Source organism: Anopheles gambiae, chromosome 2 (assembly GCF_943734735.2).
Source record: "Anopheles gambiae chromosome 2, idAnoGambNW_F1_1, whole genome shotgun sequence".
Lineage (NCBI taxonomy): Eukaryota > Metazoa > Arthropoda > Insecta > Diptera > Culicidae > Anopheles > Anopheles gambiae.
In genome coordinates, this window is record NC_064601.1 from 5,498,332 (window position 1) to 5,513,254 (window position 14,923).

Genomic DNA, 14,923 nt, shown 5'->3' on the forward strand with positions numbered 1-14,923 from the left:
AGCTTTCGATTATTAAAAGTAAAAATTCCAAAATACTCAATCAAGAAGCGAACGAATCGATAAATAACAAAGATTCGTCCCTTGCGTTGCGATCGCGTCCTATGCACTGCGCTTATGCTAACAGCCCTCGGGGCAATCGATCGACATCACCGTTTTTTTTTCTTCTTCTTCGGACGACCCGGCAGGGTGATGAGAGAGGCAGATCGCTTCATCGCATCTTTATCATTATACCGATCATTTTCCCTTTGCCCAGGCTGGGAAGGAAGACATCGCTGACGTCCTTCAAACATCTTCAATCGCTTCAATCACCAGTACACGCCAGTGCAGATCGGGGCAGAAAAAGTTGGAATAAATGAAGTCATTATAAAAATTGAATTTAATTTGAGGCAGTTTAAATTTATGGCCTCGCGTTGGTGCACTTCCGCACTTCTGCGAGCCTTCCACCACCGTGCTGCAGTGCCACCGAAATTGCCTCAGCTCTGTTGTTTTAGTCGGCCCACTGTTGCTTCCACACACGTTTCCTTCGCTCTTCAACCGAACAATTTAGTCTTCAAGCATTGAGGAAAATTAATACCTTTTGCCGAGTGCCACGCCGACCCTTGGGTTTTTGGTGCCGTCCCCGTGTTAAACCAGCCAGCAGCTGGCTAGGGCATCAATTTGCGACGGCGACGAGCCTGGAATTATGATGCGCCTTTGCATGCGCATTCAGTGTGCCACTGTGTATGCCGTGCCAAGGTGTTGTGCCGTGCCTCTTGCACCTCCTTCGCCGAAAACCCGAGCACGAGATACCTTGACGAGGACTTTTTTTTGTTGTTGTTAGTCTGCGTGATCTTCCACTTCACCGAATGTGATGCAAATGAACCGGTTCGGTAGGGAAATTGATTTGCTGCCGCCTGCCTGACGAGCTTGGCAAGCACGGGGGGAAAAAATGGCAAATTGAATTCGCCTCCAAACAACGTTAGTCACGCACAGGGAACGCACAAACGCCCGAGAATCTGCCACTTTAAGTCATTAATGCTGATGTGTGGGGAGGCATGAGATTAAGACGTTGCAATGGATGTCAGCGAAGAAGAGCGATTGTTTCGTCAAAGTAAATAGTGCAAGGTCCCGTCGGTCGATCATACGAAAGCACGAAACAATTAAACCGCCAATGGATAAGTGTGTGTATGTGTGTGTGGATGTATTCCACCTTGCAAGGTTGCGTTTGCCTTTTCAACCTGCCTGATCCTGTCCAATTTAGCCGGAACGCCCCCCAGAAGACGTCAGCGGTGTTTGACAGGGATGAGAACTTCCGATCGGCAGGGATCGCAAAGGCATATCCTACCTATAAAGAGGATCGAACGATCGCAGAGGGTACCCAAGCGTTTCTGCTCTGTTCTGTCCCAAGCTTCCGGGCATTCCCGTCCCCGGGTCGAGATATTAAATCATCGATAGAGAAAATTTAATTTAAGCTAGACTGCTCGGTTGTATCGCTCGCTAATAACACCACCGGGTTTGGCTATCATTATGTGTTATTATGTTTTGTGTGGGTAACGCTTTTTTTTCCTTGTCCAAAAGGACGAAGGTTAGAAAATTTCGACCCGATCCGCAGCGAATCGATTTGGGTTTTTTTTTTTTGCCCAACCTGCTTTTGGAAAGGAACCAACGCAAGGATCAGCTGTGTGTGCGCGATCAGGTTTGCTAGCGATTGAAATGAAGCAATTTGCGGCAAAGGCTAATTAAATCATCAATCTTGCCATCGTCGACCGAACCTTGGAATTAATTTCTTCATCATCATTATTGGAGCTTTTTTCTCTTTGGTTCCTTTGGTTTTCAATCAACCCCGCGATGAAATAATTGGAACGTTGTTTAGTAGAAGGCACACATGTAAAAATGACTATTTACAAACAGCGTTTTTTTCTCTCTAATACGTCCATTTTTATACAGCTTCTAACAACCGTCGCCACACCACCGGCACGTTATCTATGCCTTAATGGTTCATAAATAAACAACAGCTCATACGCTTACGCGACCATGACACGAACCATGCTGCCGGGGAAAATTATCACTCCGACGCCACAAGCCACAACACCAACCCAGTACGACATTTGATTAACACCTGTAATTGTTTGATTTATGGTACGCTGCACAAGTGACAATTTGACATTAGGTGGCGCGGTTTTAGGGGGCCGTTTTTTGTATGTATTTTTTCGGGCCGTGCTTTCGTGTGTTACATCCGCCCGACCCCGTGTGTGCAACTGCCGCACGCAACTTTGTTTGCTTTCGTAATGGATGGGATGGCTTTAGTGAGGCTTTTGGGCGATGAGCGTTACCCTGTCCGTGATGGCGGGAAAAGCGGAAACCATTCTAAGCCTTCGGTGTGTTGGCACAAAACTGCACCAATTAATCACTCGCGCTCGATAGAACGTGAGCGTGAGCAACGCTTATCTTTCCTAATCCACCGATCGCTCATACCGAGCGTTACAATGTTGCTAAACAAGGGTGGGGGATGCAAAATTACAGGGCAATGTGGGGCAAAACCAACTGTCCCGCGTGATCTCGATAGTTGGTCCAATCGATCGCTAATGATGATCCATTTTGCCAACGATCGATCGGGTGGGATGACGATAATGATGAACGGCTCGCCCTGCACAGTGTCCGCGCACACGCCCCGGGAACGTAACATGTGGCGTGACGATAATAGTAATTAATAAATAAGTGATAATTTACTAACTAGTCGCTTCCAATTACACGATAAGTGTGCAATGCCGTGCGGGGCTTGGGCGATTTCGTGTTGTGCTTGTGTGCGCGCGTTTGCTCTGTACGATCCAATGATTCCGACTCGGCGCGCGCTCTACGGCTCAGCGATTCGGGCTCATTACGCGTTCTTTTTCGATGTACGTACATCTTTTCCACCACTTTTTCACTTCGGTTGGGAGCTACCAATTCCATTCCAGAGTTGTGTTGTGTCTATGGCCGAATTTATGCCATCGACTGATTTCATCCCCGGGCGACATTATCGCTACAGCCTTCGCTTGTTTGTCCGAATCGTCGAGCTGTCGATTTGAGGGATGTTGTGTAAAGTCTTTTTTCTTGTTGGTCACTATTTCTAAGTGCCTTCCAGTGTGTAGCTGTTTGTTTGTATTTTTTTAACCTCTCAAACACGCTACTCTGACAGTTGGTAATTTATTGGTACATTGGTTGCTCTCTCTGGTAAAAAATGGTTTTGCTTTATTTTGAGAACGAGCTTAAACTATCGACCCAACCCAAACGCCCTGAGACCAGACACCGTTCGCCCGGGCAAAAGGATGATTATCATTATCAAGCTTAGCTCATTACCGTGACAAGGCGCTCCGTGTGTGTGTTTGTGTGTGTGTGAGAGAGACAGAGCGAGACCATAAGTCAGTGCGATGATGATAAGCCCTCTCGGGGACACAGGGTGACAAGCGCATTAAGCAATCTCGTTGCGATTTCCTCTCCAGCCCAAAGATAAGAGCGCCGCTTTCCTTCGCCCTGTGAGTGAGAAAAAGATTAACGAAAACTGAATGAAAGTTGATTTTGTGACAAGTGTTGCGTGAAATGTTTTTCTTTCTTTTTTTCAAACGTCTTTTCAACGGGTTGATGAACCGAACAAGCTAGCGATAGAGAGTGTGAATGATAATTGTTTGTTTGCTTTGGTTCCCGGTTTTTCTCGCTGCAATAGCTCGTTACATTTCCATCGGCAAAGTAACAATTAATTTTCCACTCTTCGGAACGGAGATGCCGTGAGATCTTTAGGTGCTGTGAACGGGACAACGGCAGCAACCACACAAAAAACCGTCCCCTTCTCAACTAGATCGAGTTAAAGTTTACTATCACGTGAAAAAAGGCAACAACAACCATTCAATACAACAACATTGACTTGCCCCGTTCGCATTCTGTCCCTGTGCCGTGGCTAATTGGTCACCACCCGGGCTTGGCCAATTTTCTGTCGACTCATACACATTAGCGACAACAGTCGCTGTTTCAGGTGAAAAAACCCTCCCTTCCCGTTGAGGGAAAACCACTTTGATGGGAAAATTGTGCGACTGGGCCGGGGCAGCCGTGGCTGTAATCGTGTGTGTCCAATTGTGAGCAGCTTTATCGATTCGTCACATTGATTCAGGCAGGCTAACGGGCTGTTTGGACGGCCATGAAGAAGCTTCATTTTAAAAACGGCCTTCCCTCCTTAATTCCCTTATTAGAGATCGATAATTTGCTATAACAAATTTAAGTTTTTTTTCTTCCATATTTAACTCGTGGTTTTAGAAATTTAGTTGTACTAAGCATTATTCTCTCTCTCCCTTTCTCTTCGTTGCAGGATCAGCCGCCGACGGGGACGACGAAAGCAGCGCATCGAAGCGGCGACGGTCGCGAACCAACTTCAACTCGTGGCAGCTCGAGGAGCTCGAGCGAGCCTTCTCCGCCAGCCACTATCCGGACGTGTTTATGCGCGAGGCACTGGCCATGCGGTTGGATCTCAAGGAAAGCAGGGTAGCGGTAAGTGCAAGATGTGGAGAGCGCAAACTTAAATCATCTGCCAAACAATCTGCCGCTTCTCGTGTGCTGGAGAAATGTAGAGAAGAAATGGGGGTTTGACCTGCGAACGGAGCAAAGGGTTCAACCTATGAAGGGGAAGCAGGGACGCTAAGACATTTCGCTGATCTTGGCTGATTCTGGCACGGTCTCGCCGACTCGCCCGGCAAGCACCAGATCCGTATCGTGTGTGTCTGTGCGCGTGCAGCATGGAGCGAGAGCGAGCGGAGCAACGATGCGATTGCGATTTAGTAATAATTCATAGCCAACGGGCAATCCCGTGGAGAAAAACGATGACATTTTGTGACATAAATTATGCTTTATGGACGCTTGTATTAATATGGCAATCCCGTTCACACACACACGCACACACTGACTCATACCAATGCATGCAGGAACAATCTCATTCATGTATTCATTGTATTGTTACCCATTCAAACCGGAGTGTGGTGCGGGGATGGGGCTGAGCTGGGCAAATGCATTTAATTTCAATTTGGTGCCTCATAAATTTTGATCGGATGTGAAATGATAGGGAAATGTGTGCTGTACTTCAAAACGGTGCCTGCGCCCCAAAAAGGAATTAGTGCAGCATTGGCCAATATTTTGAGGTATTTTTGCTTTTTTTTTAAAATAGGTAAAGTGTGGTGTCTATGGAAAAATTGTCAATTTTTGGGTTTGATTTAAATTTATGAATTATTTTATTCGGAGCCTAGAGCGGATCCACACGCTCTCACGCAAATGAAGTGCTCTAATCTAACCAGCAAAGTGCACCGTTATGTGCCTTTTATACCACTTTAATTAACAGCTAAAACGAGATAAACGATTCCAAAGCCTACTGAACCCTCCTTCTCTTCCCGAAAGCGAAACGCCACTTCAAATGAACCCCGCCGAGCTGAGTTGCACCTAATCCTAATCTAATTAGAATGAAAAAATTAGCTTGCTTAAGGACGACCCTCGCGCCGAACAACACAATCGTGACAATAAAAATAATAATAGTCATTCCTACGTTTGTTACAATTATCCTCTCTCTCTCTCTCTTTATACATATCTCGACACAAGCGACAACAAATCCCCTTGTCCGTTTTGTTTGATGGTCTATTGCAGCTTTGCTGGAAGGATCCGCGCGAGGGTTTTGTTAATATTTTCAACAACAACATCCCATCGCCGGATCGGTCGTCGTCGTCGCACAGGTTCCCTTTCATACACTGCTGTTTCGATTTGCAAAAGATTTTCCAAATCACTTGCCATCGCATCTCGGGATGGTTGTTGTGTGCTGCCTGCACCAGTTGGCACAGAAATCTGCCCCGCAGGAATTCGGAGGGAAAACGCAATGCGTGCCTGTCACACCTTTCTTTTTCCCTACCGCCATGGGGTGTAAATCCCAAACAACAACCACATAAATCTGTGTGCCTTTTGTTGGTGGTTTGATTTTTGCGCGGATAAAAGGGCTCGCCCCGTGGTCCCTCTTCTAGCCCAATTCGGTCCCTGCGGCTCGCTCGCTCGCTTCGCTAGGATCATTTCAATTTGAGCAGATTCGTTCGTCCATGGCAGCGCGAGCGCTTGAGCGGTAACCTCAAATGTGCTATAAATTATTCAACATCTTTCCCGAAAATGCTGAAGAACGCATCATGCGAGATGGAGGGTGGTACAGTGTAGCCTGGCGGTTGAACGGCTCGCTGGAGGGTTGTTGAAGCTACACAGGGAAGGAAACATCATTTGTTACAACAATCACCGTCCCCAGCAGCAGCAGCAGCATCATCATCATCACCAGCAGCAGCCACTTGGGCGCGCATGCTCGGCGTTTGTGCAAAAGGGGCTGCTCGTACACTTGACGATTTTGACTTGTAATTATCCTGTTTTCTTATACGGCGTAAAAGGACGATGTCAGCGAAGCTGCTTGTCGCTTGCTCTCTTGGCAAAAAGGGAAAATGGCCAAGACGCTCAGGACTCTTTTTCTTTGTCTCAAAACACAACCATAAATACGATACAATTATATAGTAACAACAAATATGTTACAACATTGCGACAATACTCTTACCGAATCTCCGTGCACAAAGAGAAACCTTTTTCCTAATAAAAATGGTAATTACAAGGGCACTGCTTTATTACAAATTCTATTACCTTCCTGCTTGCTTCCTTTTCCAAAAAACACTTCACCATCACATATCCAAGCCCCCAAGTTGAAGCCTGAAGCTGCATTACAAATCCTTCAATTCAGGCAAAACCCCTTGGAGAAGGAAAAAGAGCATCAGCGTCCCCTATTCATACCGACCGTTGCAAGGGGAATGATGATGCTCGGGATCGCACAAAAAGATGAGGGAAACTTCATTACCCCTGTTTACTTTTCACTCAAACTCGGCGTGTAATAAAATCTGTTCCCATTTATTTTCACCCATCCACCCTCTTTCTTCCCTTACCCGAACTCAAACCCACGTACAAGAGGTACTTACTGGTGGTGCGGTACTGACCGGCCAAGAGTAAACAAGTGTCATCCTTACCGGAGTCGGCTCCGGGTGGCGGATGGTTGGAATTCAAACTGTTTCATTCTTTGCTTGTGCCACCTTTCTCCCCCTTGCTGATTCGTTCGTTCCGTCGTTTGTCTCCCGCTGATTTTTTCATCGACTTTCGCGTTAGCTTTGCGGTAGCGCAAATGTAATAATCTAGCATAACAACAATATTATTATTACTTAAATCCCTATTGACGGAACCGTGGGGAGGACGCTGCTATTTGTGCAGCGTTTGTACCGGGCGTTTTTTCCCTCGCTCTGTGGGCAGCTCCGTGTGCAGTGGAATTAATTCTACTCGACCACCTTCCCTGACGTGTACTTGAGGGAAATTGTCAGCCAGTTTGCTGCTGGGATGGGGCAGCCGGGAGAAGATCTTTGTTCGAAGGGCGTGTTACATGGCGATGATGAGATCCTTACAGCACACTGCTCCGTACTGACGTTACCTCGGCGTTACCGTATGCCGTAATTAACTGTTTCAAGGCGTCAAACAATAGGGATACAATTGATGGGATTTCGAGTCCGGGTTGAAGGATGAAGGACAATTTGTTACAAGTCAGCGTAAAAATGCCGCAAAAATTGAGCTTTTTAACAGCGTTCTTACTGGTTAGTGTCCTGCTGTTCCTCCAACCATTGGATGGCTTTTGAATGTGTATTTAAAGCTCACTTCTGCCCATCAAACCTTATCGAAATGTGTGTGTGTGTTGTTACGTGACTGGCCACCAAGACCTCATCACGATGAGGTACATTTGCCACCCCCATCCACCACCGTCACAGATGGGCCAACAACGAAAACGGTTTGATGACGTTGCTGATGATTGTTTTCCTTCTCGAAATCGATCTTCACACTGCCGACGTCGTGTTTCGTGCGCGCTGCTCCTCCATCATAGCACCCGTGGGACACCCTGGCTCTTATCAAAGCGAAGTAGCAGAAGGGAGCGAAAATGAAGCCCAGCCTCATTGACTTCATCCTGCCAGCACTTCATCCTGCCCGTACTCGCCTTCGAAGCACCTCGCCTGGTCTAACATTCGACAAATGACCCTTGGCAGCGAGGCAGCGAAACCGAACCCTGCTGGCTACGAGGGGAAGAACATTCCAGGGGTTGCATTTTGCGGGTGGCTTGTGGTTTTCCCTTCGACAACATCCCTCGTAACACTCCCATCGTGTCCACTCAATTGGATAACGAGAATTGAATGGAAAAGGCTCGAAGGAATCAAGCCCTCCATTCCCTCCTCGTACGACCGGCCCACGGGTGTACCAAAACGAATCAACTGGCCGTAATGTGCTAAAAATCTGTTCGAATTAAATTTAATATCTGGAACATTTACGTTCCCGGATTGCGGTGATTTATTAGAGCTTGTTGTCGTAATAAAGCAGAGGCGAAGGAGCTACGCCTATCGACGTATCGCCGCTTCTTCGTTTCCTTTTATGAAGGGTCATTGTAGTTGCTGTGTCCGTAGGGCCGGCTCCAGTGTCGGAAATGGATGATTGAATGGTTCATAAACTTTGCTGCTGGACTCTCCCTCTGCTGGGGAAGTATCGTTTGGGGAGCTTTTAGAGCTAAATCAGAAATTGTATTTCTGATTTGTGCACGGTTTTGCTTTTTGCGTAAAAACGGAAGCAAGCACGTACAGCAAACGGAATGAAATCGATCAATTCACGCTGCAAAACTCACGCTTTATTTGCAATATAATTTTATTTATATTTGTGATGATTCAACCTCTCATCTCTGGTTCACCGAATTGAATTTGAATCTGTGTAACACGAAGCCGCAACGACCTTATGATGCGAATATAAATGATGAGATGTTCGAAGGCGCACGTGTTACGATCAAAACACATTGAAACGTGATTTCGTACCATAATGTATCTGTTCATAGCTCGAAGGAAAAAGAGCAATTGGAATGGTAAAATTGAGTTTTTTTATTGTTGTGCTTTTTTGCACACTGTGCGTGGCATAATTATTGTTATTTAATTTGAAGTAAAACAAGGCATTTTTTCGTTATTATTTTAAACATTACCATACATGCAGGATTATTAAAAAGTAATTAAATTGTTTTACTTTTCCAATAAGACAACTGGAAGCTTGTTGGAAAACGAGCATTTTTAACAACGAGAAACATCATTAATTAAGCCTTCTTACACTTAATTCTTATGTGAATGGCAAACAACACAAGCACCGATACACTCCTTTTGCAAAGCTTCATACAATTATTTCCCGTCTGTCGGTCTTGTCTGGTCTGCCTGCCTGTTACTCTCGTTATTAATTGCTGCAAATGTTATTTCCATTGTACAACATCGTGTCTTTCGGTCGGGAAATTAACATCCTCACACACACACACACACACACACACACACACACACACACACACACACACAATAGATTCGATTCAAAAGCTGCTTCACAACTATTTAAAATCATGCTCAATGCCTCCTACAATCTCATCAAACTATTCAACGGCGTCCGCAACGGACAAAGATCCGCCCATCGGACGCAGCAGGCTGGCTCCTTTTCGCTTGTCAACAATTTACATGCAACACACGCGCGTTTGGTGGGGATGCGTTTTCCCATTTGTTGTTGTTGTTGTACATCCCACAACCACTCGCTGCCTATTTATCAAGATCAGTTGTCATCGCGTAAATAGTTAAGTTAATCATTTCTTTCGCGCGTTGCTTTGTGTGTGTGTGTCATGCCGTCTCGTACGGGTAGGGGGGTTTTTCCTGCCGCTCGCATCCGCTGCCGATGATTATATTAGTGACCGATGAGGCCGGCTAGCCTTCTTTGAAAAATGTAAATTAAAAATCGACCACCCTTCCCCCTCCCATCCCATCCCGGTCCGTCTGAGCCTTCATCGTTCGTAATATACACGTTTTTTTTTGCTTTTGCTCCGAACCATACACTCCTCGGTATCCCGGCTCGTTAAAATGTGCTGATGTGATCCGTTTTATAGCCACCGTCGTCGTCGTCGTCGTCGCCATCATCGGTTGCCGCTCGGATCGAACGTGCGCCTTTTGTGTGTCTGCACGAAATCAATAGACCGCGATCAGTACCAGCTCATAATTCATGTATATCATTCGCTCCGTTTTTATTATTTTGTTCGCTGCGGCAGGCACGGCCGATCTCGTGGGCAGTTGGAATTAAATTAAAAATCGATTTTTTTAATCGGCTTTCCACCATAATGTGTTAGCGGAGTAGGACCTAGGCCGACTGGATTGGGGAGGTTTGGCCGTTTGCTAAAGACATTAGGAAAGCATAATGCTCGTGCTGGAAGTCGTGTCAATTTAATTTTCTCACAAACCCTATAAATATGTATCTTAAAGATTATTCATTCCTGGGGCTTAAGGTGTCGGCGTGTGTGCGTGCCTATTCCATGGCACAAGAAACACAGCTACATTAGATTAGTTAACTGTACGCAACAACAGATCGCAAGCCACGGATTGGTTGATGGTTGAAACACAACCGCCCCCTTTCGTGAAACGGGGGGGGGGGGGGGGGCAGAACAATAGGAAACAATTTACACCCAACACCCAAAATACGCCAACACTCGAGCTGCGCAAAAGGGAAACGCTTACCATCATCGTCGGATAATTTCGGGCGTTACGTATCAAACACCTGGAACACGGGACCAGCGGGAGACGTCTCCAGCGGGGAAACGGAGGAGAGAGAGAGAGAAGAAAAAAAACCCGCCAAAGATTCTATTCCATTGATATCCCGACCCGAGTATGAGAACGAACCTCGATTCTCATATGAATAATGATAAACATAATAGCAATAATAACGGCAACATAAAGCCAATCCCAGGGAAACTCTAGGTGAGGAAGATGAACAAAAAAAACACAGAACCCCGAAACCATCTTGCTTCACACAATCGAATAATAACTGAACAGAGAGAGAGAGAGAGATATGGAGAGAGAGAGATATGGAGAGAGAGAGTCAGAACAACAAAAACGCACATTTAAACGACTCCATACTGACCGGAGCACCACCACCATCTCTAGCGGCATGGGTTAGAAATGTAAATGAGATTTTGTATTAACAGATATTTTGAACCATTAATCAAACTCTCAATTTACTTCTGGTGGTGCGGCCGCGGCTGCTGCTGTTGCCGTTGCTGCTGCCCGGTTTGGCCGTCATCATTTGCCAGAAGACATTTCATGTTTTTTATCCATTTTTGTGCACACCGACACACATTCGATCCTTCTATTTCTCAATTTACGCGCCCGTCGGTTCCAGCCCGGCTACGATTCCAAGTCGGAGGACGATTCCCGTCCGGCTTAAGGATCGTAAATTGTTTTTTATTGTGGTTCTTTTTTTCCGTTCCCTATTAATCGATGATCGTTCCAATCGATGCCAGGGTGTTTTGTTGGAATTTGAGGATCGAATGGTTTAAGGCAGGCAACATCTTTAGATATTTTATAGAAAATTATCCAAGAAACAAATAATATTGTAAAAATCAACACTTTGCTCACTCTGTGAGCAAAGAAGTGAATTGGCAACAAAATTCATTAACAGTTCGCCTTTTAATAACAAGCACAAGCCCTTTCTCCACCCTATTGAATGCATCGAATTCAATATAACTCAACCTGGGCCGGTCCAGGGGGTGGGGGGAAAAAAGGTGTAAAATATTCAATCTTCCCCTTTCTTGTGAAACCCAACCCCAAACGCAGCCCAAACGCAGCCACATCGTAGCCACAACAGTCGCGCCGAGACTCCCATTTCCGAAGGCACATGTATAACTTATGAAAGCCGTCAGGAAAAATTAGTTTCTCAATATTAATAGACTTGTTATACATTCACACCCTTCCCGCTGTGACTGAGAGCCGCCGCCGCCGCGGGGGCTGCCGGCTGACTGCGCGGTGTGCGAAGGAAAAACAGAATTATCGATCGATCGAAACAGCCCGAACCGAACGCAAACGAGTCGGGCCACCGAGGTCCCACCTCTCCCGAAACCACCGGAACGGATCGCTCGCGCCATTGTGTCTTGGAATAGGTAACTTCATCCTCATCATCATCATCATCATCGTCGTCGTTGCTGTTAGTTACAGGAAGGGATACGAGAAAGCGAGGTACGAACGGTGGCCATATAATATGATCTCATGATCTCATGCTGATCGTCCGAAGAAGCAGAAGGAGTAGGAGGTGGAAAGGCCCCGACCCTGGAGCGGATTGGGAATCTTGGAACCCCGGTTTGCGGCAAATGAAGATGTTTGTGAAGGTGTGAAGAAAACAAAACTCGGGAGAAAATTGATAAATCTCAAACCACCACCAACAGCAGGGAGCTGCTGGGAGAGACCCTGGCACAGCAGAGATAGAAGGGAAGGAATGGAAGAGAAGTGAGGGAAAAAAACATAAAGTCATCATCCTATCGTTTGGAATTAGCACCGTTAGGTAATGGATAGGAGCAATTGGAAAATAGGCTCTAACGCCTCGAACAAGTCACTCCACACCTCGTCGTTGCGGTCGTCTCGTAGGGCGGGTTCGAGCTGGCCGCACGAATTTTCACACGAATCTTTTCGAACGGGCGAATCACCGCATCACCTCGCGCCCGATGTCATAACATTGTGAAGAGGCGCGTTTTGGAGCTTCGGCACGCAACGGCAAAGCAGAAGGAGGAGGAGACTCACAATGCATCGTGGCCTCCCAATTGGAGATTAATTCTTCATTCAATCGTTACACACACACACCAGTCAGGGGAAAGGGGGACCAGGGTGGGGAAAGAAAGATGTAATTGAGCATAGCTGTGGGATTACACATTGTGTCGTTTCATTGTTGATATTAATAATCGCAAATCGACCATTGTTGAATGGGATGCACGGGGAGGGAAATATCCTGAGAAACTCAATCGACTGTCGACAGCTAACGGTGGAAGTTGACACAATGCGCTATGAAGTTAATGCGACAAATACACAGATAGTTGCTAGTTAATTCCACAATTTAAACGTCCAAGACTGAAGATTAGATTGAATTATTGATTGAGATGGAACACTAGCAGCAGCTTCAAGCTATCGACTCGTGGACTTATTGTATATGACCAACACAATTGATCTTCTATGTAGTTGAAGGGGTTATTTCTTAAAGAAGCAGTATCGAATGAATATTAGGACAAAAGTACTCTTCAACAGCAGCTTTTAATAACTCAACTACAACCTTATTCCCCAATTCAAAAATTTGAAGTTTATGCCTTAATTTTAAGTTCTAAAATGACAACCAAAACATCCGTATGTCCATCAAGATGTTGTAACATATGTAACAGTTGAAGGTCCTATATCTTGAGCTTAGTTAACTGTACATGTGTTCCTTGTTGGAAATCGGTTTGATTAGACCCTTAAAACCATAACAAGGCTATCTTTACTTCTCCACATTTCATAGTTTTGGGCTCATCACACTCACAAACTCGCCCGCCGAGCCTTCCGAGGGACTGAGTTTGATGAAAGTCGTGTAGAAAAAGCAAATAATTACCGTTTCCATTTCATCCTTGGGCAAAACCCTTCTGCCACTAAACACACACACCGGCGGAAGGTTGACCGAAAGTGCGAACCGGTACATCCTTCGCATGAGACTGTCCTAAATCAGACGTCAAGCTGCAAGATGGAAGCACCATCCTGCCAAGGGCTAACACAACCAAGGACTCCGCTGTGATGATCTCCAACTTCCTTAAGGCCATTTCACCGCTGAAAGAAGGATCATAAAAGCGTGCACATACGTCAATATCATCACACCTTGAGTGTTGAGCTTGGAAAGACCTTCAACTTATTCATCCCATTCTTGGACGTCCTTCCGAGGAGCAGCGCAACACAAAGAAGTGACCAGCTCGTAAAAACGTTCTCCAACCGCTATCACGTCTTGCCGATAAGAAAACATCATCCCCAAAAGGGCTCTCGTGTGTAATTTGCTCGCATTGCCCCTCTTTCTTTTTTCTTGCTCTCAGATCAAAACAACACTCACCAACAACCAACACCCAATCACCCTGCGCTGGGCTCCATAGCAACGTGCACCCTTTTGCATCCTCTTCTCCTCCGCGGAAGATGGCTGGCTGGCAGCGCGTACGTGTGACTAATGAGAACGTTTCTGTTCCACTCAGAACCCGGAGAACCTGCACAGAAGGGAAACCACCTGAGAACGGGGTGGGGTGGGGTTCGAAAAATCGAAAATTTTTTCGGCACATTCAGGAGGTTTCATTTGGGTATAGAAAATTGATTAAAATTAATTACCTTTACGGGTACCGTTCTCGGACATACACAGAGAGAGCGAGAGAGAGAGGGATCACACACAAAAAACACATCCAATCGCGAAGAACTTTGCCTCGTAGCCGCACACCGTGGCGTTCTCTCTCGGTCGGTCGGCCAGCCAGCACAGTTCCGTTCGCCCGTTGGGATTTTTTGAAATGAGCGTGAAGCTAATGATTTTTACCGTGCTTCCATTGCCTTTGGCTTCCAGTCCAGCCTCTAAAGGCGTGTGTTGGTATGGGTGTTTTTTGTTGCTGTTGTTGTTACTTCCATCTCACCCGTGCTAATCGAGACCGAAACCGAAGCCTTAACAACTTAATTTTGAAGAACGGCTTCAAACGAGCCAAATAAGGCATGGGTAAGGGCTTACCCCGTTTGCTGGGGCACTCCCTCCCAGTGCTGCTGCTAAATAGTTTCCAGAGTTATAATAATGTTGTGTGAAGGTTATTACTCTGCCCACTGTAACAGTCTCCCTCTCCCTTCCCCCTCCCGCAAAGGCTCGAAACGAGGCTAGTTTTTAATCACATCTTCCAGCTGGAAGGCATTTCTTTTGGAAGGAGCGGAGAGGAATTTCAAAACAGCACGCCGTTCGTGTTCACCTTTGCTGCCCTTTTCGGCACCCTTTTCGGTGAAGATGAAATCCGTGTGCCACGGCCTCG

The 14,923-nt window shown here is 46.1% G+C and overlaps 1 protein-coding gene across 5 annotated transcripts in view; it reads left to right on the forward strand.

Annotated features, from left to right (window-relative positions):
• The window catches only part of LOC4577217 (homeobox protein unc-4), a 63,861-nt gene that overhangs the window by 38,800 nt on the left and 10,138 nt on the right, over positions 1 to 14,923 (forward strand). For all 5 annotated transcript variants that reach the window (XM_061646908.1, XM_061646910.1, XM_061646909.1 and 2 more), the window contains exon 3: positions 4,319 to 4,497. In XM_061646908.1, the coding sequence (XP_061502892.1) occupies positions 4,319 to 4,497 (179 nt within the window). The remainder of the gene's footprint in view (positions 1 to 4,318; positions 4,498 to 14,923) is intronic.